Source organism: Sebastes umbrosus, chromosome 8 (assembly GCF_015220745.1).
Source record: "Sebastes umbrosus isolate fSebUmb1 chromosome 8, fSebUmb1.pri, whole genome shotgun sequence".
Lineage (NCBI taxonomy): Eukaryota > Metazoa > Chordata > Actinopteri > Perciformes > Sebastidae > Sebastes > Sebastes umbrosus.
The window spans coordinates 10,556,466-10,581,947 of NC_051276.1; the positions used below are offsets into that span (position 1 = coordinate 10,556,466).

The 25,482-nt window shown below is 39.7% G+C and overlaps 1 protein-coding gene across 1 annotated transcript; it reads left to right on the forward strand.

Annotated features, from left to right (window-relative positions):
* Positions 1 to 1,358: 1,358 nt before the first annotated feature.
* Positions 1,359 to 19,734, forward strand: LOC119493065 (disintegrin and metalloproteinase domain-containing protein 28-like). The gene is made up of 19 exons (XM_037778079.1): positions 1,359 to 1,515; positions 3,519 to 3,607; positions 3,732 to 3,808; positions 4,095 to 4,173; positions 4,371 to 4,447; positions 4,938 to 5,121; positions 5,271 to 5,327; positions 5,597 to 5,668; positions 5,921 to 6,090; positions 6,868 to 6,949; positions 9,866 to 9,999; positions 10,848 to 11,025; positions 12,631 to 12,720; positions 13,994 to 14,189; positions 14,289 to 14,394; positions 14,547 to 14,703; positions 14,971 to 15,051; positions 16,063 to 16,156; positions 18,801 to 19,734. The coding sequence occupies exons 1-19, from the start codon at positions 1,458 to 1,460 to the stop codon at positions 18,839 to 18,841; spliced, it is 2,022 nt and encodes a 673-aa protein (XP_037634007.1). The 5' UTR covers positions 1,359 to 1,457; the 3' UTR covers positions 18,842 to 19,734.
* Positions 19,735 to 25,482: the final 5,748 nt, after the last annotated feature.

Consider the following 25,482-nt stretch of genomic DNA (forward strand, 5'->3'; position numbering starts at 1 on the left):
ACATAAGAATGTCATAGCATATCATAATTTTAAAAAATCATGATATAGTATGCCATAAAAAGTGTCATTACAAAGTTATAGTATAGTATGCTATGAAAATGTCGTAAAAAATGTAACACTGTAGTGCAATATATCATATCTTATATCATATCTCAGATCATATATAATGATATGATCATGATATGATAATTATCATTTAAAAGTATGCTCTATGAGAATAGCACACTCCCTACTAAACATTGAAATTAAATTTGGTCCAGACATTCATGGTCCCCTGACTACGTCTTCTTATGACCTGCCTTTTCATCTATAGCACCATCATCTGGTCAGGTTTTTCTTTGTGTTTAGTGTTGATTACAGAGCTGTTAGCTAGGCAACTCTCTTAGCTTTGTTACTACAAAATCCTCTCTGTGTTACTTTGACACGATGCATAAAATCACAAAGAGGCGACACAAGGACCGTGAATTTCCTCCCCCATAGCTTGCATAGGAATTGCAGTAGGAGAGGTTTTCTTTACAGCCCGTATTGGCAGGAGAACTAGTTATAGCAGCCAATAGCTCCATCAGTTTACATACAGTATAGGTGCATGTCAGTGTTGATTTAAGATGCTCTAAGAACCAGAGTCAGTGATGATATACATAATATCTGAACTCATAATCAAGATGTGTTGTTTTCACGCAGAGGGCAAAGCCAGAGAACCAGAGACTGTGGTTTCTGGTTTGAGTGCAGTGTGGCCGCCACACTCACAGTGAGGCAATTGTTCAGTTGTTTAGGTTCAGTGCAGTTCAGTCGGTCAGTGTTTAGGTCATGTCCTCAACGAATGGAGCATCATGAAATGAATGAGCACCATACAAGTGTATAAACAAAAGTTCATGACACCACACTAATCCAACCGTCTTTCTTTACTCCATGTACGGTACCATCAGGAGTCTCATCAGGCAGTGAGGCAACTAGAGATCATTTTTTTATTCGTCATTCCCATCAGACTGCAAACACAGCATTAAGCTGTAAATAACTGCGACACAGGATGAGTCAAACTGCTGATTTATGGCTTTTATGCAAAAAAAGAAGAAGCAGCAAAAATTTGATCCAGCAACAAGGTAGGAGATTTACTGTTCAGACAATGTGTATCATGTGTTTGCTCTATAATCCTGAGAACTGTAAGATATGAAAGTATGTCATGGAACCTAATGTGGGAGACTGCAAGTTTAGCTTTGACCACAATGCTGCGGGCAGTATTCTTCCTGCATTCTTTAAGAGAAGCTCAGGGGCGTGTTCAGGCTGGTTGTGAGCGTGCTGTAAATGTGTTGTCAATGAGGAAGTAGCTGTGACAGGTTTCAGGAAGGCAAGCGAAGGTGTGGCCTCGCAAGAACAGCAACACAGCATGCAGGTACAACTCATAAAGCCTGATCAGAGCATCCATCTCCTCTATTACAGTGACTGTCTGCACTTGGACAATGACGCCAACGCTCCTATTGTGGCTCCTCATCCTAATTGCCTCGCTCAAGCCCTCAGGTAAGTCACTGGATACTGTTACCTCCACTCAGCACAGTGGCTAATTAATAACTAAAGCCTACGTTTGGCATCTCCTATCTATTCAAAGTACTTTAACTTGTGGGTTTCTGCTCCTGAGCATAAAGTAAAAACACTGCTCTAAAAGACATGATCAGATAGGATATGATATATCATAAATTTAAGACTTAAAGGCACTATATGCATGTAACTTCCATCAGTTTCAGGATAATGAATGATATCTGTCTCCACCTGAAAATGTGGTTGATCTACCTTTGGCTGAGTTTACCTCGTGTGCATCAGTGATAATGGAACTTTTTGGACCTGATGCATTTGCTTGTGCAACATGTGATTAGCAAGGAAATACCGACTGTGTGCGTCTTCATCCTGCCTGCTGTGAAATCCTGCTAAGCAATGAGCCCTAATTTCTGTGGTTACATTGGAAGCACACTCAGTAGCTACCATCTAATGATGCTTCCTAAGCCGAAACCAATGAGTGGGAATTACTTTAAACACATTGCTGATATTGTGACACACTGTCAAGGCTGGAATTCAGATCACAAAAAAGCCACCACCCTCTCAGGTGCTACTGCGTACCTGTCCACAGGTAACCATGACTAACAGTTAGTCATATCCTTTCAGACATGCTTTTGCTCACTGGGAAGTACCAAGTTTGGTCAAAAAGTTTCTTAATGTTGGTGAGGAACTGATACCAAAAACAGGAAGTAGGACTTGTGTTTTATGTTTTGTTCCTTATTAATATGGCAAGTAATGGACAGTTTGACTCCACTATAAACACACATGAGAAAAAATGAAGAAATATTCTCATTCAGGAATTGAGCCAAAGTGAATGACAAAAACTTAAAAAACATAAAGATAGAAAAAGAAAATAGAAATTCTATGTTAACGTCTGCTGTTTCGTCAACACACAAATGCTTAAAATCATGTAGTTTCATTGATGGACGTGATGTTGTGTTTGAATCTTTAATATAACAAGCTCTGTGTGCTTCACTGCATTACACTTGATTTAAGTTCCAAATTATAATGTAAGGTTAACTTGATTAGTTTGATATTATACGGACACACACATTTTCCTGCTCACAAAGCCTTCAGTGTTCCTGTTGATAAGGTTTTCACTGATAACTGGTTTCAGACAGACACTGCTACTGTGTTGATACTGTATACACTCATACTCTTCATATGAATGTGTCATGGGTTGGTGAGCAGAGGCAACAGAAAATCCCGTAATTACTGTACAGCAGAGGGCATGCAGGCAGTTAAGCAACAATTTGTGCACTAATCGGCCCTGATTTTATCTCCAGCCTGCTGTGAAGGTTGATATTAAATAACTGAACGATCTCTATAACTAACTTTCATCTGAAGGACCCAGTCTGGAAAGTTGCAATCGTTTTGCTAACATACAGCATGCGTTTTAATTAAGCCCCTACCTCTGGGGTTGCAGCGGGTGCCATTGTTTTTCTGTCTTTTTTTTTTTTTACATAGGTCAGGGGCTAGAGCAGAGATTCTCAACCTTGGGGTCAGGGCCCTGATGGGGGTCATTCAGTAAGCAGGTCGGGTCTCAGGAGGTGTGTCAGACTGAAAAAGTAAACCTATCGGCTCATTTGCTGCCCTCACCTTATCTTACCTTGTTAAAGGAATAGTTGTGTGTTTCTTTAACACTTGGGGCGGAGGTATGACGTACGCGCCAAATAAAAAGCAAAACGCAATGCAAAAAATGTTTTGAAGTGTAAAGCAACATCAACATGAACACGAAAGAATTTGGATTTATCAACACAAATGGATGGAACAATGGCAGCACGACACTGAAACGTGTATATGGTCAAACTCTGGAAAGAGGACATATTTAGACTACTTAATCAGCACAAAGACAGGAAGCAGGGGGTTAACTGCTCGACTAGTTAGTTGACAGTTACTAAATTCACCTTAAAACTCGTTGTTATACCCTATAACATCAACGTGATGTGATGTATGTTGCATCTCCACAGAAAGCCACGGTCACGACTTTGAAGATGTGAAGGACTATGAGGTGGTTCGACCCGTCAGACTTCACACAGTTAGAAAGAGACATGCAGAGGTACAGTCTTCACTTGTTCCTATGTTTAGTGTCACGGAGATACTGTACATGTGTTTGCTGTTATACGCAGCCAAGCTATGATGTTAGTTATGGGAAAATAAGAATGAATGTTTCCTTTCCGCAGCATCTCAGGCCAGAGACTGTTAAGTATGGAATGACGGTGGGAGGACGAGACATTGAATTGCAACTCGAAAGAAATAAGTATGTTTTTACCTCCCTTCCGTTGGAGGTAGCAGTGTCTCTGAGCTACTTCCTGTTTTTACTACTCTTTTGACTTCCACAGAATTTATGGTTATCATGTCGTTGGTTTTCATCTTTGCCTTTAGACACACTGAGCTGTGCTATTTCTTTTGAGATTTCTGCAGACTCAGAATCAGATATTACACATTGGTTATTTTCAACAGGGACATTTGGGGTGTAAGTCAGATAAATCATAGACCATAGTATGGCATGATGGCCATTTATGTTCATATCTTGTCATCATCAGGGAATTACTCACCAAAGACTACACTGAGACTTACTACCAAGAAGATGGGACTCGAGTCACCACAACTCCAAATGACGTCGTAAGTGTTTTTGTACTTTCCCGAACGTACCTCAAAGTACAACTGTCTTTTCTAAACCACATCTTTTAAAGCTTCTAAGACCAAATTCCATGAACATTTCTTTGACTTTGAACAGTTGTGATTGAACAATGTGAGTAAATGATAGTTTGGCCTTTTCTTATTTGATAACCTGGTCATCATGCTCCTGTCTTCATCAGGATCACTGCTACTATCATGGCAGCATTGTGAACGACAGCCAATCGTCTGTCAGCATCAGCACTTGTGATGGACTCAGGTGAGCCCTCAAACCAGCCTCTCTTTAACTTTACTTCATGAAAAAAAGTTGTCCTTAAATCATCGAGTAATCTACTTAAGTACAATTTTGAGGTATATTGAGTATTTCCATTTTATTTCTACTTCTACTTCTCTACATCTCAGAGGGAAATATTGCATTTTTTACTCCACTACATTCATGTGACAGTTACTGTTCAGATTTTAAAATATATAAGAAACTTATAAAACACATTGTTAAAGATTAAACCAGTGTTTACCAATCATCTTGGCTTGTGACCCTTTCAAAAAGCAGTGTTTATTTGAGGCTCCTTGTTATGTTTCATTCATTCATACAAATTTGGTTTCACAGAACTTTTGTTTTTTCTTTTTATCATCTCACAACTCCTCCGATCTATTGGGAACCAGTAGATTAAAGTACCTTACCGTATATGATATAAAGTAGTTAAAACCGTGTCTCGAACTGTGCGTCGATCTGGCGTGATCTTGTGCAGGGGTTACTTCAGAACATCAGCCCAGAGGTACCTGATTGAGCCACTCTCTGGCGGCGATGAGGGGGACCACGCGGTGATGACCGTTGATGACAAGAACTCCACACCTGCAATGTGCGGCGTCACCAACACCAGCTGGAGTGACGACTTCGAACCCCAAACGAGTCGGAGACGCTCCAGATCAGTGGTAACACCACTGCTGTCATAACAGCCTGCAAAGAAAACCTCCTTCAGTCTCATAATCACGACACAAGACGAAATAAATCTGACAATTAAAGCTGAAAGAGGACATTAACTAAAAGTTGTCTTCATCTGCTTGATTCTGCTGTCCTCCAGGGTATCGTCCAGAAACAGAAATACCTTGAGCTCTACCTTGTTGCTGATAACCGTGCGGTAAGATACACACATGGAAATTTACTGTAAAAAACAAAACAGAAAGTTCAGAAAAAGAGGAAGTTGGCTAGTTTTGCACTCCTTCTTGTGAAGGACATGACTAAATACTTCTTTGTAATGTGAGTAAATGTAAAAAAAACCTTTGGACTATTTGGGTCCGATCTAGAATCACATCATGTTGTTATTTTGGTCATTGGGTGATTCATGACGGATCCACTGCTGAGAAACAGGATGTGACCTCACTCTAACATGATGCCATGATGTTTCAGTACGTGAAGATGAATCGAGATCGGACAGCGATGAGAAACCGGATATTTGAAGTTGTCAACTTTGTCAATATGGTGAGTCAATTCAAATGGCTTTATTGGCATGACGTAACACTGTACATTTTGCCAAGAGAGTTTCTGGCAAATTCCAGATCACAAATGACACATAACAGCTGTCTGTTTGTTACGTTTAAGCCACAGATTTATTTATTGTATTTGCGGCAACGTTTTCTGATAATTTGGTCCTGCTTTTGATCGGAGTGAACAGTGTATAGACATAACCTGTCTCATGGTTTATTTTTTTGGTGATGTCTTGCTTTCTTGCAGGCCTACAAGCCTCTGAGGACCTTCGTTGCTCTGGTGGGGCTGGAGATCTGGTCCAGTCGTGACTTGATCTCTGTGACCCCCCCGGCCGGGGCCAACCTGAACGCTTTCATGAATTGGAGGAACTCTGAGCTGGTGAAGAGGAAAAAGCACGACAACGCACATCTCATCAGGTCTGAACAGTCTTTACCCTGTCTAACCTGGCAGTAAAAATCCAGCATTCTCTATCTCACTTTATATTTGGTGTTAAATAGAAGGAAGCTGTGAACTCTCATGTTTTGTTTCATAAGTTTAACCACTTTGGTGCATCCGTTCTTGATGTTCTATACGCTGGCTGGAAGTTTCCACATCATGCTTGTGTAACTTCCGTGTCCTTGCAAATTGGATCCTGACTGGCTTCAACACTAGATTTGAGGTCACAGATGTGTATATTTCAAATTTCAGGTAAGTACAGAGAAGTCCCACAGGGTTTCCTCCATTAAACAATAGCCTGTATCACTCCAGTCACGAGGAAGAGGCGTGTGAGTTTTCCCTCGATAAGCTGAACAAAGTTTCTTTTGACTTTCAAGAGCTGCCGACCTGACCTGTTCAACACCTGTTGATTGCTAAAAGAAACTCTCCTCCCCACAAACAAACAGACAAACAAAACCTCGTGGAACATCCACCGTTTATCTGTAACCACTTACCCGACCCAGGTCACCAGATTATCACAGGGTTGACACAGACAACCGGTCATACTCACATTCAACTTAGAGTCAACAATGCACCTAACCTGCATGTCTGTGGACTGTGGGAGGAAGCCGAAGAACCGGCGAACTGTTGATGCCAGTCATCCAGCCATGTTTCCTCTTTATTTCAATTTAATATAGTATAAATAGAGATCTGGATGGATGAACAGCATAGATTTGTTTTTTGAAGTGTTTCTCATACTATCCTTACTTGTCTTTCAGTGGTATTGACTTTGAAGGAGACACCGTGGGGCTGGCTTTCCTTGGGACTCTTTGCTCAGCTCACTCTGTTGGAGTCGTACAGGTAGGAGCTCCTTCCTGAGAGACACGAACATTTGTTCCGTCTTCCATCTTTTATTTACACCATATAGTCTTGGCCGGGTGTAATGTTTGTAACCAAGGAATTTATATTAGCCACACTAACAGCATGGCTCTACCATGGTAACGTCCGTCTGTTGGTGGTTCAGACTAGCGATGTTAATAATTAACCGTTTAATCGACATTAAGCATTTTAACTGATTAACGCTATCGGTTAAACGGTTCAAATAAATATTAATAATTAATTAAAAAGCTGAGCAAAACTCAGAGGAGCGGCTCGACACTTAAAGGGAGAAAAGCTGGTCCACCTTAAAGGGACTATTTGTAACTTTGTACGCGCATAAATGTAGCGGGTCGTCACACATGCACGCTCACATATGCGCGTTCGCGTGTGGCCGCTGCCTCTCCAACTCTGCCTGCCTGCCTTCGCTCAGAGAGCGCGCGCGTTCTCAGCTCGCTCCACCTCTAGACGTGAACGCGCGCTCACTCCTCACTGCAGAAGAGTTAGTTTAGCTCTGAGAATATCTAGTGAATGCACAGTGGACGTTTGTGCAGAAAAAAAATGCTGCAGCTCCTCCAGACCAACAGAGGTTTCCCGTGTCTTGTGAAGTGAGCTTTACGTTGCCTTCTCGTTACCGACCGGGTGCCGGTGTCTCCTCTGCTCTCCCTGGCTGCGGGAGGAGAGAGCAGGGAGACACGCTGCAGAGCGCCGCTGCTTCAGCCTGCACTTAGGCAGGAAAAGCCAACACTAGGATCAGATCTAAATCATGTTCATGGAGAGACCTTCGTCTGGTCAGCTAACATTACTGCCAAGCAGCTGAAATATAGAGTGATATTGTGCTTTTAGCTGACTTGTGTCGCCTCACTGTTTTGAGTGATGCTCGTTCAGGTATATTGAGAGCGAGCAAGCGCGAGCCCGACGCTGACTTTCGTGATTTCACGGCCACAGGTGTCGCTGTTAAGAAGCATTTCTGAAAGTTACAAATAGTCCCTTTAAGAGAGTCTGAGGCGGAGTTGCAGGATACAGGAAGTTGGCTCCGGTCTCTCGAGTTGGAGTTGTAGCATTTATTCAACGACAAATAAACTGTACACAGACTGCTACACCTAATTCACAGCTATAACGCCACCGACAACCCGCATACTCGGACACACTGTTTGTCGGACACTCGCTAAAGTTACGCCGGGCAGTCACACAGCTGACAACCTGCTAAACTAAACTACATGTGCGGTGGAGACTTATACTGGGAAAGTGGCTGCATGTCAGCGACACTACACACAGCATCATGGCTGCTACAGTAACTCTCCTGACGGTGAACTGGAGACAGTGAACGCAGCATCGTGGCTGCTACAGTAACTCTCCTGACGGTGAACTGGAGACAGTGAACGCAGCATCGTGGCCTCTACAATAACTCTCCTGACGGTGAACTGGAGACAGTGAACGCAGCATCGTGGCTGCTACAGTAACTCTCCTGACGGTGAACTGGAGACAGTGAACGCAGCATCGTGGCTTCTACAGTAACTCACCTGAAGGTGAACTGGAGACAGTGAACGCAGCATCGTGGCTGCTACAGTAACTCTCCTGACGGTGAACTGGAGACAGAGAACGCAGCATCGTGGCTGCTACAGTAACTCTCCTGACGGTGAACTGGAGACAGTGAATGCAGCATCGTGGCTTCTACAGTAACTCACCTGAAGGTGAACTGGAGACAGTGAACGCAGCATCGTGGCTGCTACAGTAACTCTCCTGACGGTGAACTGGAGACAGTGAACGCAGCATCGTGGCCTCTACAATAACTCTCCTGACGGTGAACTGGAGACAGTGAACGCAGCATCGTGGCTTCTACAGTAACTCACCTGAAGGTGAACTGGAGACAGTGAACGCAGCATCGTGGCTGCTACAGTAACTCTCCTGACGGTGAACTGGAGACAGTGAACGCAGCATCGTGGCTGCTACAGTAACTCTCCTGACGGTGAACTGGAGACAGTGAACGCAGCATCGTGGCTTCTACAGTAACTCACCTGAAGGTGAACTGGAGACAGTGAACGCAGCATCGTGGCTGCTACAGTAACTCTCCTGACGGTGAACTGGAGACAGTGAACGCAGCATCGTGGCTGCTACAGTAACTCACCTGAAGGTGAACTGGAGACAGTGAACGCAGCATCGTAGCTGCTACAGTAACTCTCCTGACGGTGAACTGGAGACAGTGAACGCAGCATCGTGGCTGCTACAGTAACTATCCTGACGGTGAACTGGAGACAGTGAACGCAGCATCGTGGCTGCTACAGTAACTCTCCTGACAGTGAACTGGGGACTCAGTCGTCTGTTGTGCTCATACACTGCAGCTGGCGCACCACTTCATGTGACGCACTAAACTAGGGATTTTCATGTGATATGTGATGCTGTGATTCTCGCATGATGCCGTGTAAGGTGACCAAAAACCAGCCTCACAGGGTCACTAGGCTGTAGACTTGTTATTCTGAGTAAAAAAGGCCAAATCTCATTAAGTGTAAAACCTGAACTGTCTCTGTATCAGTGTACGGAGCTCTCCCTGCCTCTGTGTATTTATTTTAGTATCACAACACAACCTAATATCTATAATCCATTCTTTAAATGTCATTATTTTGCCAATCAAGTTCCCAACTATCATCAATAAGTGACCAAAATTCTGTTATTCATTATTTTAAAGAGGAAGTGTAACTTTTTTTCACATGGTGATTTTGAAAGACTTCAACTGTATACAACGCACGTCTAGACTCTACCAACGTTACTGTGGTCGAAAAATAAAGAAACTGCAGATTGAGGAAACAGATTTTTGTATCACGAGTTAGCAGGCGAACCTTGGTGCATGTGGATGTAAAATGCTGATAAAGGTAACTAAATGTAAAGAGTTTCACCTCTCAGGATCACAATGACCGGGCCATTGCAGTGGGAGCAACTCTGGCTCGTGAGATGGGCCATAACCTGGGCATGAGACACGATGACTCCAGCGGCTGCGCTTGTTCTGGTGATAGCTGCATCATGGCTGCAGCGCTCAGGTAAGAAACCGTGTTACAAAACCCCAGTCAAAAGCAAGCATGTTTTTTACATAACATCACAGTCTGTTTTAAGGTGTTGGAGAGTACTACTGCATAAAAGTAGTATAAAGCCTTTATTGCCTCCAGAGGGAGCTGTGTGAGTCTGATAAATTGCCTCAAGTGATGTCACTTGAGTCAGCATCGGTTGGGTCTGAAGACTACGAGTTTGAAAATGAGAAAAATGTGGTTGAGGGAGAAAGAAGCGATCTCACCAGACCTCTGTAGCTGTTGAGGCTAGCGGCTAACATTAGCTGAACTGTCGGCAGTCGAGTTGCATTGTGGGTAATGTAGGCGGCAGGTTTAGACAAGGAAGGAGACTGCATGGAATGAAAAAGGTGATATCTCTGGTTCTGCAGCATTGATTTTGTATTTTTTTTTTATAAACTGTCCATCGTGAGTCCAACTTTTTTTATAAAAGTGCAGCATTAATCAGTGGCGTACTCCTTTAACAGACGACATTCTGACACGTCTCCTTAGGAAAAGCACAGGTGTAAATAAAGACATGATAATAAAAGCATTTAGCTGCTTTGGTTTCAGGCTCCTCGTGTTGCTGTTCTGGCTGTCATGATTGGGTTTAATAACGCAGTCATTAAATTCATTCATGTTATTATGTATACCTGTGCTTTTCCTCCTATGACAAGTCATAAAGTCTGCTGTGTTTCTATAAGAACAGATTCACTCCAAACAGTTTCTCTGAGGCTGTGTTGAAAGGCTAAAAGAAGTAGAAGTATAGACAAGGTTGAAGTTCAAAGTATGTGACTTTGGACTTAACAATGAAAACAGGTGTTGCTGTTTTATTTTGTCTTCAGCCGGAATATTCCTCGGACCTTCAGCAACTGCAGCACCAACAGCTATGAGAAATACTTGCTGAACCGCAGCCCGAGCTGCCTGCTGGACAAACCAGACTACAGCACGCTGGAGGCCCCGTCGTTCTGCGGCAACGGCTTCGTGGAGAAAGGAGAACAGTGTGACTGTGGCAGCTTGGAGGTAACAAGCACTCGTCATCATCAGGAGGAAACATATTCTATATTCAAACCTATATTCTCCCCTCAGTTATCAATAAGCCTTGATGATGGTATTAATACAGAAGCTATGCAAGTTATACCAAATTATTTTTATACAGCATCAAATCATAACAGAAGTTATCTCAAGATTTCATATAGAGCAGGTCTAAACCATATTCAATAATCCTCTAAATATACTCTATATCTATCTTAATATATCTAATTTATAATATCTATAAAGATCTATAACAGTATAACAATGTGAAGCGTTCTGACAGCTTACTGAGTTAAATTATTTTAGACCTGTGTGCCTCAGGGTCGTAGTTTCCAGACAGTAAGCGTGTACATCTTGTTGTCCCTGTCTGATCTTGACTCTTTCAGTTTGTTATTTTGCCAAGAGGCATATTTGGAAAGAGGCTATTTGACATGCACCAACACATTTGACATTAGGAGTCGATCTTCTTTTTAAAAGAGAATGAAAGCAGGTAGATTAATGTGAACTCCTGATATGAAATCTGGTGTTTGGGTTGTATATGAAGTGCTGGTGTCTGAGAGGCTGCACAGCACATCTGGCTCACAAACAGCTGCTTTCATTAGGCTGCCCTCTCCCCCTTTCCGGCACCAGGTGAACAGCTGATATTATTAACTATGAGTACCACCCATAATATCCATGTGACCCAAATCTCCCAAATCATCGCGATCACATAATAAATGGCAAAATAATAAATTCCAATATCATAGACATTAACGAATACCCAAAAAAATGTAAACCATCACAAACCTAATTAACATGAATACAAACATTTCGGAAATTGTTCAAGGCTCCTACAGTTATTTTTAGCAGGTTGCTCCATCTTGAAATGAGAGTATATTGACAATAAAGTTGAATTGATTTGAATATTGATTCACTCTTTGTGGCTTCAGGATGATTCTTTTAAAGCTTTTTGTTCATTCCAACCACAACACTAGTCGTAATGAACAGTTCCACAACTTGTAATTTCCACTAACTTGTTCATTCCAGTGATAATCATCATAATCATCATCATGTTCAGACCTGTTTCTGCTTCTGCTGGTATTAAGTAAGGGCACAACAAGCTCCATGTGGCATACAGCAGGAGAACCCTGATGCTGGAGATATCTGCCCTTTAATAGTTAGACGCTCATTATTAAACACTGAGATTTCAGTCAGTTTTTCACAGGACAAAAATCACAATACAGGTACATTTTGTGGTTTGAAGTCATGAACCTCAGCCGTTATCATATGCACCTTTTAATGTACCAGAAGCATTATGGTACAATACCACAAACATTTTCTTCTGATAATTTAAATCAATTAATATATAAATACCACAAGAATCAAGTATCACAGGGAAATGAAAACGAGTAATAGTTCTCACAAACTGTCGACTTAGATCCAGTTTTGTCTAGTATCTGCCGAGTCTCCACAGTGTCTACTGAGTTAATAAGGGGACGGGAAAGCTCGCTCTTATTTTGAAAGAAAAAACACACATCACTCAAAGGAACATAACACAACATGATGAAGAGAAGGATCACCAGGAGTCTAATGAGGTGTGTGTTGTTCTTATAGGAGTGCACCAACCCGTGCTGCAACGCCACCAGCTGCACACTGAAGGAGGGTTCACAGTGTGCTGAGGGAGAGTGCTGCGAAGACTGTAAGGTCAGTATGGATGAAGAAATGCTACTTCACCTCCAACAGGGACTTTTTTTTTTCAAATGTTTACTTCTTTACATGAAATCTTCTGAGATATGGTGATCCAATAGTTTGATCTGCTGCAGCCTCCTCTAGTGGGAATCTAAGGTATTACAAATATTTGAGCTGGAGGACTGTTGGTTACTGTTAGACCCTCCAGTTGAAACTATAGGAGCATCCAAAGTCTCTTATTTGCATCCACATTTCCCTCACTTGCATCTCAGTCCTTCCCACCTGGGATGCATGGAGAGACACAAGTGAGGGAAACATGGATGCATTTAAGACACTTGGGATGCAGCCAGTGTTTGGCTTATTGTTACTTCACCTGGACGTGTGCAGTGTTTGTAAGACGTGTACGTGTGAGATGATTACAGTGAAGTAGGAGACATCTTGTGTCCAGCAGTTGAACCTTAGAAATTAAAAATATGTGTCTGGATTTTTCAATGAGGGGAAAGGAGTATTTTTGATTTTTTTTTTAACGAGGTAATTGAACTTTTGCGTGGAAAAATATATCAGACACTAAATATGATTCCATTTAGAGCCTTTTTGTATATAAAGTATGTTCAAAAATTCCTGGAGATTTCAGTATCACTGTATTAGTCCTTTACCCTAGTAACTACTTAATAAAGTAGCCTAACTGACCTTTGACCTCCAGCTGGTGATCACCTTGAAATGGCTAATCTATATTTTTATAGCAACAATGAATCAGTGACGATATGAAAACACTGTGACAATGTGAAAGGAGTCGCTCGTAGTGATGAACCTACAGAGAAAGATCAGCTGCGTTTCAGCTGTCCGGCCCACTCCCACTGCTCTCATGGTGCCGTTTTCAGCCGCAGCAGGACGCTGTTTTCATCATAAAAGCTCTAAAATCCGACAGTCAGTTAGAGACGAGCTGCTGCTGAACATAACAGAGTGGGAACATTAGACTGACATTCATTAGGTGGCCACAAACACGACTCCAAATGAATGGGGATTCAATAATTCAACGGTTTGCTAACATGTTCACTGATATGTGAATGTTGTGTTAATAACCTGTTTATGCTGCCAGTTATTGGAGGTTTAAGGAAACCTGATATAAAAACAAAAACAAATCAAATCAATGACATACTATTTAATATATTATTCAAATGTGTGTATATTAGCCACAACCTAAGGCTAAGCAAAGCTAAGCATGCCGATTTATCTGGCACACTTCATAGTGTTTTACATACAATGTACTCTGATGTGATCCATATAGATCTCGCCTCGGTCCAGGGAGTGCCGCCGGCGGCAGGATGAATGTGACCTGGCAGAGTTCTGTGACGGGAAGAGCGCCACCTGTCCCGAGGACGTGTTTACTGTGAATGGCGTCTCGTGTGATGGAGGTCTGGGGTACTGCTACAACGGCCAGTGTCCACAGAGGCCAAACCAGTGTGTCAAACTGTATGGACCTAGTGAGTGTCCTGCTCTTACGTGTTATATTTGTTGTGCTTTGTAAAGGAGAAGAGATGATCTTTGGACAGGTTAACTGTGTAATCCTCTCCTGTGATCAGCTGCTACAGACGCCGCTCCGTCCTGCTACAACCGGAACACCAGAGGAACCTACTACGCCTTCTGCAGACGCCCCGATGAAAACACATACATCCCCTGTCAGCCAGAGTGAGTCTCAGCTAGTTAGTCTTATAGTCTTCTTACTATGCTGACTCATCAACCTGTGTTGGAATAAATGTGAGTTTATTTATTTTCAGAACTAGTAGGGATTGTCTCTGAAGTGACTGTGAGCTCATATTTGACCCTCTATTCCTCTGCAGAGACGTGTTTTGTGGGAAGCTCTTCTGCCACGGCGGTAATGACAACCCAAACTACGGCCGCATGGTCAGAGTAGGCACCTGCAAGGCCGCCTTCTTTGGAGACTACACCAAAGACTACGGCCAGGTGGACACCGGCACTAAATGTGGGGATGGAAAGGTAACAGTTAGTCTCTTCAAAGGAATACTTCACTCACAAAATGACCATTTGTATAACAGTTACTCCCCCCATTATACCTTGAATTCTTGAAGAAAACGTTGTTTTCCTCTCATGCCTCCACGCTGAACGGAGAATCAAAAAAACTGAGTAAAGTCTTGATGAATTGAAGTAAATTATTCATTCTGTAACTAGGAATACTAGTGAACACTAAATCTAAATGTCTATTAATTTCAATAACGTCTTTGTCGCTGACTTGTTTCTCTCCAGGTGTGCAGCCAGAATGAGTGCATGGAGCTTCAGACAGCGTACAGAAACACAAACTGTTCAGCAGAATGCAGCGGCAACGTTGTAAGTACACGCCAACACTGCTCACAGTTTAGTTCAGTTTAATTTTTTGCTCTTTAGGGAACACAAATAATACATTAAAACATTAAAAGTGTTGAAAACCCCAAAAAACAAAACAATGAACACTAAAGTGATGAAGCACATCAGCACAGTAAACAAAAGGAAATAGAAAAAAAAGAAAAGCCAATAATTATGTGAGCTGACAATAAAATGAAGATAGGCCTCAAAAGCAGGTCGTCCACCAAACAGAAGGTCGGTGGTTCGATCCCAAGCTGCTCCGGTCACATGTCCAAGTGTTCTTGAGCAATACACTTAACCCCAAATTGCTCGAACCATCGGTGTGTGAATGAGTATTTAGATTAGATCCTGATGGTCAGGTTGGCTCCTTGTATGGCAGCCTCTGACATCAGTGTGTGAATGGGTGAATATTGACATGTAGTGTAACTAAGTCAGCGCTATATGTCAGATATATATAAATATATATATATATATAATATACTCTAGCAGGTATGGCATACAACTGCTAAGAAAGACAGACACAATATACACATTTTAAGTAGTTTGTCTCATCAAATAAGCTTCAATCCTGAATTTAAAGTTTGTGAGGAGGAGGATGAGACTTGAGTTGTGATATAATGGTACTTACTCCATTTACACGTCTGGTGTTAAACGTGCAGATTTACTGAATTTGTCTGAAAAAAATGTCATAGAAATGTTACAGGCACCAAATCAGACTGATACACACTTGCAGATAAAAAAAATACCTGTTAAATATGTATTTATATTGGAAATGGAGAGAACGTTAAAATCATAGAGGAGTGGGGCTGAATGTTTCGATCTGACTAAGTGTGGTAAATGTTTTTTGCAGTGAGGTTGGGTAAAGTTAAGTACAGTGTGATTAAGAGTTCCTGAACGTTTGTGTTGCTACTGGTTAGTTTGGATGTTAATGCATTAGCAGGTCTGCTGCTGCATGAGAACATCTGATAACATCTGGATTTCTTTTGTGTTCTTCAGGTGTGTAATCACAGAAGTGAGTGTCACTGTGAGCCTGGCTGGATGCCTCTTCACTGCAACTCCAATAACGCGTCTTTGAGTCCTCTTTCTACCGGTGAGACAGTCGTTCATCAACGCACATAGACTGTATGGAAGAAGTGCACGTAGTCACTGTGATGTCACGCTGCAAAACTCTCGCAAAGATGGTTAAGGTTATAGGCATTGACCTCGAATGACCTACAAACGACCTATTTGGGCCATCTTGGTTTTTATGGAGCCAAAGACATATCAGTCTACTGTAACAATAGGACGACCCAGAGCTCTACGGTTGGTCACATGGACCGTTTTTACAGGCTTCACCGTTTCCCTCCAAGAACATCACAACAGCTCAAACTGACACAAACAAATGGAGCAGTGAAGCTGCTGTGAGGGATTCACGGTGCTGGAAATCCATTTATCTTTGTCTAATTTAGTCAGTGAGGTTTTTTACTGCTAAATTACTACAACTTCCTCATCACCGTCATCACGGCGTGCAGGTTTTGGTTGCTTAGTAAAGTCAGGTGCGACGGGAGCGCAACCTCCAAGCACCTTGGATAAAACACAACATGTGAACAGCCAAACTAGAGCACAAACCTTAGTACAATTAACTGCACAGCAAGTCAAATTATTTGTCCGATATTTGCATGAAAAATTCTCCAAAAGGACACAAACATGGCCGAGCTAGCAGCTATAGCCTGTGACCTATCGCTCAAAGCGGCCACGCTATATACATGTTCAACCTCTTCAGTGTCAAAATTATCATTGTGATCCGTATTTATTAACATTAAAGCGGCTGCTCTCCCTCAGCCCACGCTACTTCCGGTTTGTCTTTCACACTTCCAGGTGTCACTGTAGTGTATATTTATATGTATATATATATATTTATGTATTTTTTTTGAAAATCTAGTGTCTACTTCATTTTCCTGCACATTGATTCACTTGGGGCTCTAACCTGCAAGCTGCTCGGGGAAATTAGCTGTAGAGACCAAAACAGTATTTTGTACCAGGCTGTAAACATGTTGATTTCTGCTGTAAAGTGGGTCATTATAACATGGAGGTTTGGGGGACTGACTCCCTTTTGGAGCCTCCAGTAGCCATTCAATGAACTGCAGTTTTTGGCACTTCCACGTTGCCGCTTGTTAATGTATACAGAATAAAAAAAACATGCGCTTTCTGCACAACTAACATTCAATTTTAAATCACTGCTGCATCCAAACTAAACTGATTTCTGTTCCACGTCCCACGCTGCCAACGTAAGTAACTATCACCCGAGTGCAGGCATGCTGCTGTAAACTCACCTTTGCAATGCTGACTGAATCTCTCGTTTCCTATAACAGTGCACGCAGCCACAGGAAGCCACGTGTTTCCTCCACCTGTTAACTTCTATTAAAACTACAGAAGAAAAGCACAAACAAGATCACAAGTTTAGTATTTCTCAGATGTAACCAGACATCTGAATGATTCAATGACAAACAAACGTTGACTTGAGTTCACTTAGTTCTGAAGGAAAAAAAAGATAATCTGTACTTGTGACCTCACTGGGTATAAATGCACTTATTTGCTTTCTTGCCAAGAGACATGAATAAACTATATCTGTTTGCTAAATATGAAGCTACAGGCAGCAGCTGGTTAGCTTAGCTTAGCACCAAGACTGGAAACAGCCGGCTCTTTCCAAAGGTAACTAAATCCACCCGCCAGCTCCCATAAAGCTCATAAATTAAAGTTATATCTCGCTTGTTTAATCCGCTACTGACACTTGGAAATAATCCAACTCATAATCCCCGTAAAACCAAAAATTCACATTTGGCTCTGTGGTTTTTGGGCGCTCTAAACAAACATGATAGAAGGTGTTAATTAGTGAGCTTTTAGGTGCTGTTAGGACAGACAGAGCAAGGCTAGTTGTTCTTTATGCTAAGCTAAACTAACTGGCTGCTGGATCACCTGATTCGACTGGTATCAGGCTATTAAATAGGCGTTATCAGTCGCTATAAGCACCATAGATGTGGGTCAGTAGGGGCCTACTACACCTACTACGTTGTAAAAGTGAAAACGAAACTTTGAAAGCAACACGTTCTAACATGTTGTGAAACATCACATTTTGAACAAAAACAAAAAAACACTTCTTTAGCTTTAGGCGACAAAACTACAACTTCTTTAAGTTTAGACAATAAAAAAACACTTAGTTAAGTTTAGGGAAAAAACGTGTTGAGGGTTAAAATAACTACGAACACAAAGACAACTACACATTGTTGGTTTCACACGGGATGCAAACTCCAGTCTCTTGGTGAAAGTCATGTGTTACCCATCCATCATCCATCGGACCTGACCTCAACACCATATGGAGTTTCAATCTGTCTATACTACAGCACCTGATTTCTGCTCCTGTCATAATTACTACGGCCACTAGAGGTCGCTGTTGTGTTATTTAACCTTCTTTCGATGATCTACCATGTGAATAGATGATAAATATACCGGTGGGTGTAGTAGGCCCCTATTGACCCACATCTATGGGTCTTATAGCGACTGATAACGCCTATTTAATAGCCTGATAACAGTCTAATCGGCTGGCTGGATGTAGATTCCTATTTAGCGTACTAAACATGACTGTGGTATCAATCATCTAACTCGGCAAGAAAGAGAATAAACGTATTTCAGAAAATGTCCAATGTTTCAGTAAAGTTTAGTCATTAAATATATTTTCATTTTTTTGTCCTCTATAGGCTCTGAGACCAGTTCCTCCACCAAAGGTCTGATGTCCTAAACCTGGGGATACTCACCTCTGTCTGTTGTCCCCACCGGGAACCCGATGGAGTGGTTGTACCGGTGACGTGCAGCGTGCACAACGGACAAACTGGACTTTAAACTGTTGGCATGCTATGCACTGAGGACTTGTTATTACAGGGATGAGCTTTTGCTTTTTTAAGGCACTTTTTTATACTCTAGGGTTAGCGTTAGCGCAACTAGGCCCTGAATGTGAGCCGTCGTTTTATACAAGTTGTGTTATTTTGTCACAATAATGGTACAGAATATTGAGTTTAACTTAAATTGGGTTTAATGTCAAATAGTTTTTTTTTTATATTTTGTGTTGTATTTTCAAGTCAAAAGAATATCCTGAACTGCTTTGATTAACTTGGTGTAACATGTCAGGCACTGACTCAGGCAATCTGATAGAAAATCAAAGAATTCAGATGAGAACAAACAGTGATAATGAGGACTGTATTTATCCTGCCACTCTAACGTCCTGTGATATGCTCCATGTCAGCAGTTTTAGTTAAATCTCAAGCAATGCTTTCATTAAAAATGAGAAAATGCAAGAAAGGAACAGATAAATGTAGGAGATTTATTTGTTAGAAGATAGAGTAGGTTAGCTAATTTCCAATTAAATAACGTGTCAGAATCACTTTAATGTTGGGGTATTTACAATCAGCACAATGCTTGAGATTTAACCAAGTGACAGTGTGGGTTGTACTTTATTATTATTACTAATCTGGTTCATGTAAATAGATTTTTGCAACGCACACTTGTCATAGTGTTGCTTGTCACTATGTGAACAGGTACGTAATGTATAATTGTGAGCTCAATATCCAGGTTTCTCATTCAGTACCCCAGGGAACAGCAAAATGCTGTTAAGGGAGTTTCATTTGTAATGTTCCGCACTAGATCATCATGAGGAGTGTTTTGATGTGCAAAACAGCCTTTACGCTTCAGCTTCCATTAGTTTTCCTTTTGTTTGTATTTTCTCTCTTTATTTTGGCGGCTAAGTGCAATGTTGGATGACAAGTATACACAGAGCATTATTTCACTAAGCTCCCGCTTTTCATGTTATTTGCCGCTTAACAGCCCAGAGCAGCTTTCATCCGAGGAGCAATGACTGATGACATTGCATTATTATTATATATTTTTTTTACAGAAACGAGCGATAATTATCAGGTCGTATCATCAGCATAGAAACAATATCGTTCCTGATTCCACTACTGGTGTGTTTTTTATATTACATACAATTCACAGTATGGAAATGTAACAGTTCACAATTCACTGAAGTATAATTTTGAGGAAAACATCATAGTAGAGTATGTCCGAAAAAAAAAAAAAAAGTCATATTATTGCATGTCGATAAAAAAGGTCATAGTATAAAATATGGAAAAAAGTGATAGAAAAGTCATAGTATAGTATGTCGAAAATAATAAGATATTCCTTTATTAGTCCCACAGTGGGACCATGACCATATTCCACTTGTTTATATTGTTCCTATTTTTATATTCCTTCTATTTAAATTGTTCATATTTTATATGTCTGTCTAATTTTGTTTTTCTTTTTTTACTGTGTTGTATCTTGATTTTAGCTTTTTACTGCTGCTTCTTGTTTCTGCACTATCCCCTTTGCTGCTGTCCACATTTCCCCACTGTGGGTTTAATAAAGGAATATCTTATCTTATGATTTTTTTCATCATACTATACTCAGACTTTTTTAATTTTTTCGACATACTATAGTATGACTTTTTTTTTGACATGCTATACTATGATGTTTATTTAGACATACTACTATGACTTTTTTAAAACATTATGAACATACAATATCATGACTTTTTTTCAACATACTATACTATGGCTTCTTTTTATTTATTTTTTTAAACACTACACTATAACTCCTGATTTTTTCGACATGCTATATTATGACTTTTTTCAACATACTATACCATGGATTTAAAAAAAATGTCATCATACTGTACTATGACTTGTTTTATCACCTTTCCCACATGTTGAAAAAAACATCATAGTATAGTGTGTCCAAAAACAAATGTTGATAAAAAAGGTCATAGTATAAAATATCGAAAAAATTGATTAAAAAAAAGTCATAGTATAGTATGTTGAAAAAGACATCATAGTATAGTATGTAGAAAACAAATGAAAAAAAATCATGGTAAAATATGTCGAGAAAATTAAAAAAGAAATTCATAGTATAGTATGTTGAAAAAAATTATGAAAAATGAATGTTACATTATGTCTTAAAAAATAAAAAAGCCACTGTATAATATGTCTAAAAAATAAAAAAGTTATGGTATATTATTTCGAAAAAAACATCATGGTATAGTATGTCAAAAATATAAAAAAAAAAAAAAAAAGTCACAGTATACTATGTCGGAAATCTTTTACAAAAACGTAATACTATAGTTTGTTGAAAAAAAAAACATCATAGTATAGTATGGCGAAGAAAAAAAATAGTCAAAATATAGTATTTCTAAAAAAATTAAAAAAAAATAAAAAGTATATTAAGGCGAAACAAAATACAAAATTCATAGTATAGTATGTCGAAAAAGTCATAGTATAGTATGTCAACAAAAATAAAACAAATCATAGTATAGGATGTCTAAAAAAAATTTTAAAAAATAAAGTCATATTATAGCATGTCGAAAAAAAGTCATACTATAGTATGTCGAAATAATTAAAAAATTCTAAGTATAGTATGATGAAAAATGTCATAAGATAAGATAAGATAAGATAAGATAAGATATTCCTTTATTAGTCCTACAGTGGGGAAATTTGCAGTGGACAGCAGCAAAGGGGATAGTGCAGAAACAAGAAGCAGCAGTAAAAAACTAAAATCAAGATACAACACAGTAAAAAAAAGAAAAACAAAATTAGACAGACATAAAGAATATGAACAATTTAAATAGAAGGAATATAAAAATAGGAACAATATAAAGAAGGGGAATATTAAAGATTGGAACAATTTAAACAAGGGGAATATTAAAAATTGGAACAATATATACAGTATTGACAATAAACAGGCTATTAACACAATTGTACAGGTGAAAATATGATATTGCACAGTGATTGGAATGAAATTGCACCTTAAAGTATTGCACATTACACATCATAATAAAAAAGAATGTAAACTATGACTCTTTTTTTTCTGGATACTCTCCAATAACTTTTTTTCAGCATACTATAATATTACTTTTTTTTCATTTTTTTTTCATTTTTTCAACATACTATACTATGACTTTTTTTGACATACTATATTATGACTTTTTTGTACTCTTTATTTGACATGCTATACCGTAACTTGTGAAATTGCTCAGTGTGGAAGATATCTGGTTTGAATACTGGAGGTTGTGAGTTTTGAGGGCTAACCTCAAATGAAGAAGTCAAATACAAAAGGAAACATTACATCAGTGTATCTACAGATAGCTCAGTGTGGTATATATCTGGAATGAATACTGGAGGTTGTGGGTTTTGAGGACTAACCTCAAATGAAGAAGTCAAATACAAAAGGAAACATTACATCAGTGTATCTACAGTCGACGACAGTCGTCATGGTAGGGAATGGGGCTTTTCTCAAGCCTTAAAGAACGGGATGGTTTTCTTCCTGGGGCGATGTTTGCTGTACTGAATGGCTGTGGTGACTGTTTCCGCAACTGCCTTGAGCATCTGGTCGTGGCGCCAGCAGTAACGTCCATATCTCTGTTAAACTCTGGGAGGTGACGCTCATCTCACTCCACTATCGGGCACCGGGCATCGATGTGAGAGTGGGGATCGAACCCTGCTCTGCCGCACAAAGAACCGGGAACTTAGCAACCAAGCCACCAATGCCACACGCACTTGGGACTGTTCTCTTCGTATATTTGACTTTGTCATTAGAAGTTAGAACTGAAAACAGACTGTGCCGCATAAGGATCAAACACACAACCTCCAGTATCCCAACCTGATATGATACCACACTGAGCTATTTCACAAGTTATAGTATGGCATAGTATAGTATGTCTAAAAAATAAAAATGTCATAGTATAGTATGTCGAAAAAATGTCATAGTATAGTATGTCAAAAAAATAAAAAGTCATAATATAGTATGTCAAAAAAGTCGAAAAAGTCATAGTATAGTATGTCGAAAAAAATATCATAGTATAGTATGTCGAAAAAAATAAAAAAAATAAGGTCATACTATAGTATGTTGAAAAAGATTAAAAATAAAGTCATAGTATTGTATGTCGAAAAAAGATTTAAAGAAGTCATAGTATAATATGTCGGAAAAAAAGTCGTACTGTAGTATGTCGAAATTATTTAGAAAGTCATAGTATAGTATGTCGGAAAATGTCATGGTGTAGTATTTCGAAAACATTTTAAAAGGGGAACAATATAAATAAGGTGATTATTAAAGATTGGAACAATTTAAACAAGGGAATATTAAAATAATATAACAATATTGACAATAAACAGGCTATTAACACAATTGCACAGGTGGAAATATGATATTGCGCAGTGATTGGAATTAAATTACACCTTAAAGTATTGCACATTATACATCATAGTGTAGTATTTAGAAAAAAACATCATACTATAGCATGTCGAAAAAATTAAAAAGTCATACTATAGTATGTTAAAAAAATGTCATAGTATAGTATGTTGAAAAAAATTAAAAAAGAGTCATAGTATAGTATGCCATAATAAATGTCATATAATGTGTCATGGTATAATATGTCATAAAAAATAGTAAAGTATGGCATAAAAAAGTAATAATATAGTATGTCATAAAAAGTTTTATAAAATATGTCATTCTATAGTAGTAAAAAGTAGTAGTATAGTTTGCCATAAGAAATAATAAAGTATGTCATAAAAATGTCTTAAAAACTGGCAATATAGTATACAATAAAAAAGTGGCATAACAAATGTCATAGTATAGTATGTCATACAATAGTGTCATAAAAGTCATATCATGTGATGCTATAACATGCCATAAGAATGTCATAGCATATCATAATTTTAAAAAAAATCATGATATAGTATGCCATAAAAAGTGTCATTACAAAGTTATAGTATAGTATGCTATGATAATGTCATAAAAAATTTAATACTGTAGTGCAGTATATCATATCTTATATCATATCTCAGATCATATGTAATGATATGATCATGATATGATAATTATCATTTAAAAGTATGCTCTATGAGAATAGCACACTCCCTACTAAACACTGAAACAGACATTCATGGTCCCCTGACTACGTCTTCTTATGACCTGCCTTTTCATCTATAGCGCCATCATCAGGTCAGGTTTTTCTTTGTGTTTAGTGCTGATTAGCAAATGTTTGAATGCAAAACACTAAATGAAGATGATGCTCATGGCAAACATACTGTATACCTGCCAAACATCAGCATGTTGTTTACTGATACTGATGTTAGCGTTTAGGTCAAAGCAATGCTGTGCCTCAGTACAGCCTCACAGAGCTGCTAGCATGGCAACAAAATCCTCTCTGTGTTACTTTGACACGATGCATAAAATCACAAAGAGGCGACACAAGGATGGTGAATTTCCTCCCCATAGCTTGCATAGGAATTGCAGTAGGAGAGGTTTTCTTTACAGCCCGTATTGGCAGGAGAACTAGTTATAGCAGCCAATAGCTCCATCAGTTTACATACAGTATAGGTGCATGTCAGTGTTGATTTAAGATGCTCTAAGAACCAGAGGGAGTGATGATTTACATAATATCTGAACTCATAATCAAGATGTGTTGTTTTCACCCAGAGGGCAAAGCCAGAGAACCAGAGACTGTGGTTTCTGGTTTGAGTGCAGTGTGGCCGCCACACTCACAGTGAGGCAATTGTTCAGTTGTTTAGGTTCAGTTCAGTTCAGTCGGTCAGTGTTTAGGTCATGTCCTCAACGAATGGAGCATCATGAAATGAATGAGCACCATACAAGTGTATAAACAAAAGTTTATGACACCACACTAATCCAACCGTCTTTCTTTACTCCATGTACGGTACCATCAGGAGTCTCATCAGGCAGTGAGGCAACTAGAGATCATTTTTTTATTCGTCATTCCCATCAGACTGCAAACACAGCATTAAGCTGTAAATAACTGCGTAAGCGGAAGCACACTTCCTGTGTGCGCCTCATGGTTTTCCCACCAAGACGAATGAGTGTTCAGGGCTGCATGAACTGATTGTAAATTGAATCTCTATTGTGTTAAACCAAAGATAAGAAAGCAAAACCTGACACTTGACGTTTATGAAACTGTCACACGGTGTCACCTTAACTCCACTATGCTGACACACTCACTGATCTGTGTCCTGAAATGTCCCGGTCTGCCGCCGAGGGAGCGTGCACATTGGCCTTATTGTTTTCTGACGCTTTGTCTCTGCTTGGGACTCCAAGCATGTGTCCAGTGGGTGAGGGACAGAGGGGCAGTGGAAGGAGCCTTTATGTGGTAAACGCTGTGAAACTGTATGGTGTGGTGATGGCAGCGTGACAAGTGATGTACGTGGAAATTACCATATGGCTTAAATACTGTGAGTCAACCCGACACCACAACACAGGATGAGTCAAACTGCTGATTTATGGCTTTTATGCAAAAAAAGAAGAAGCAGCAAAAATTTGATCCAGCAACAAGGTAGGAGATTTACT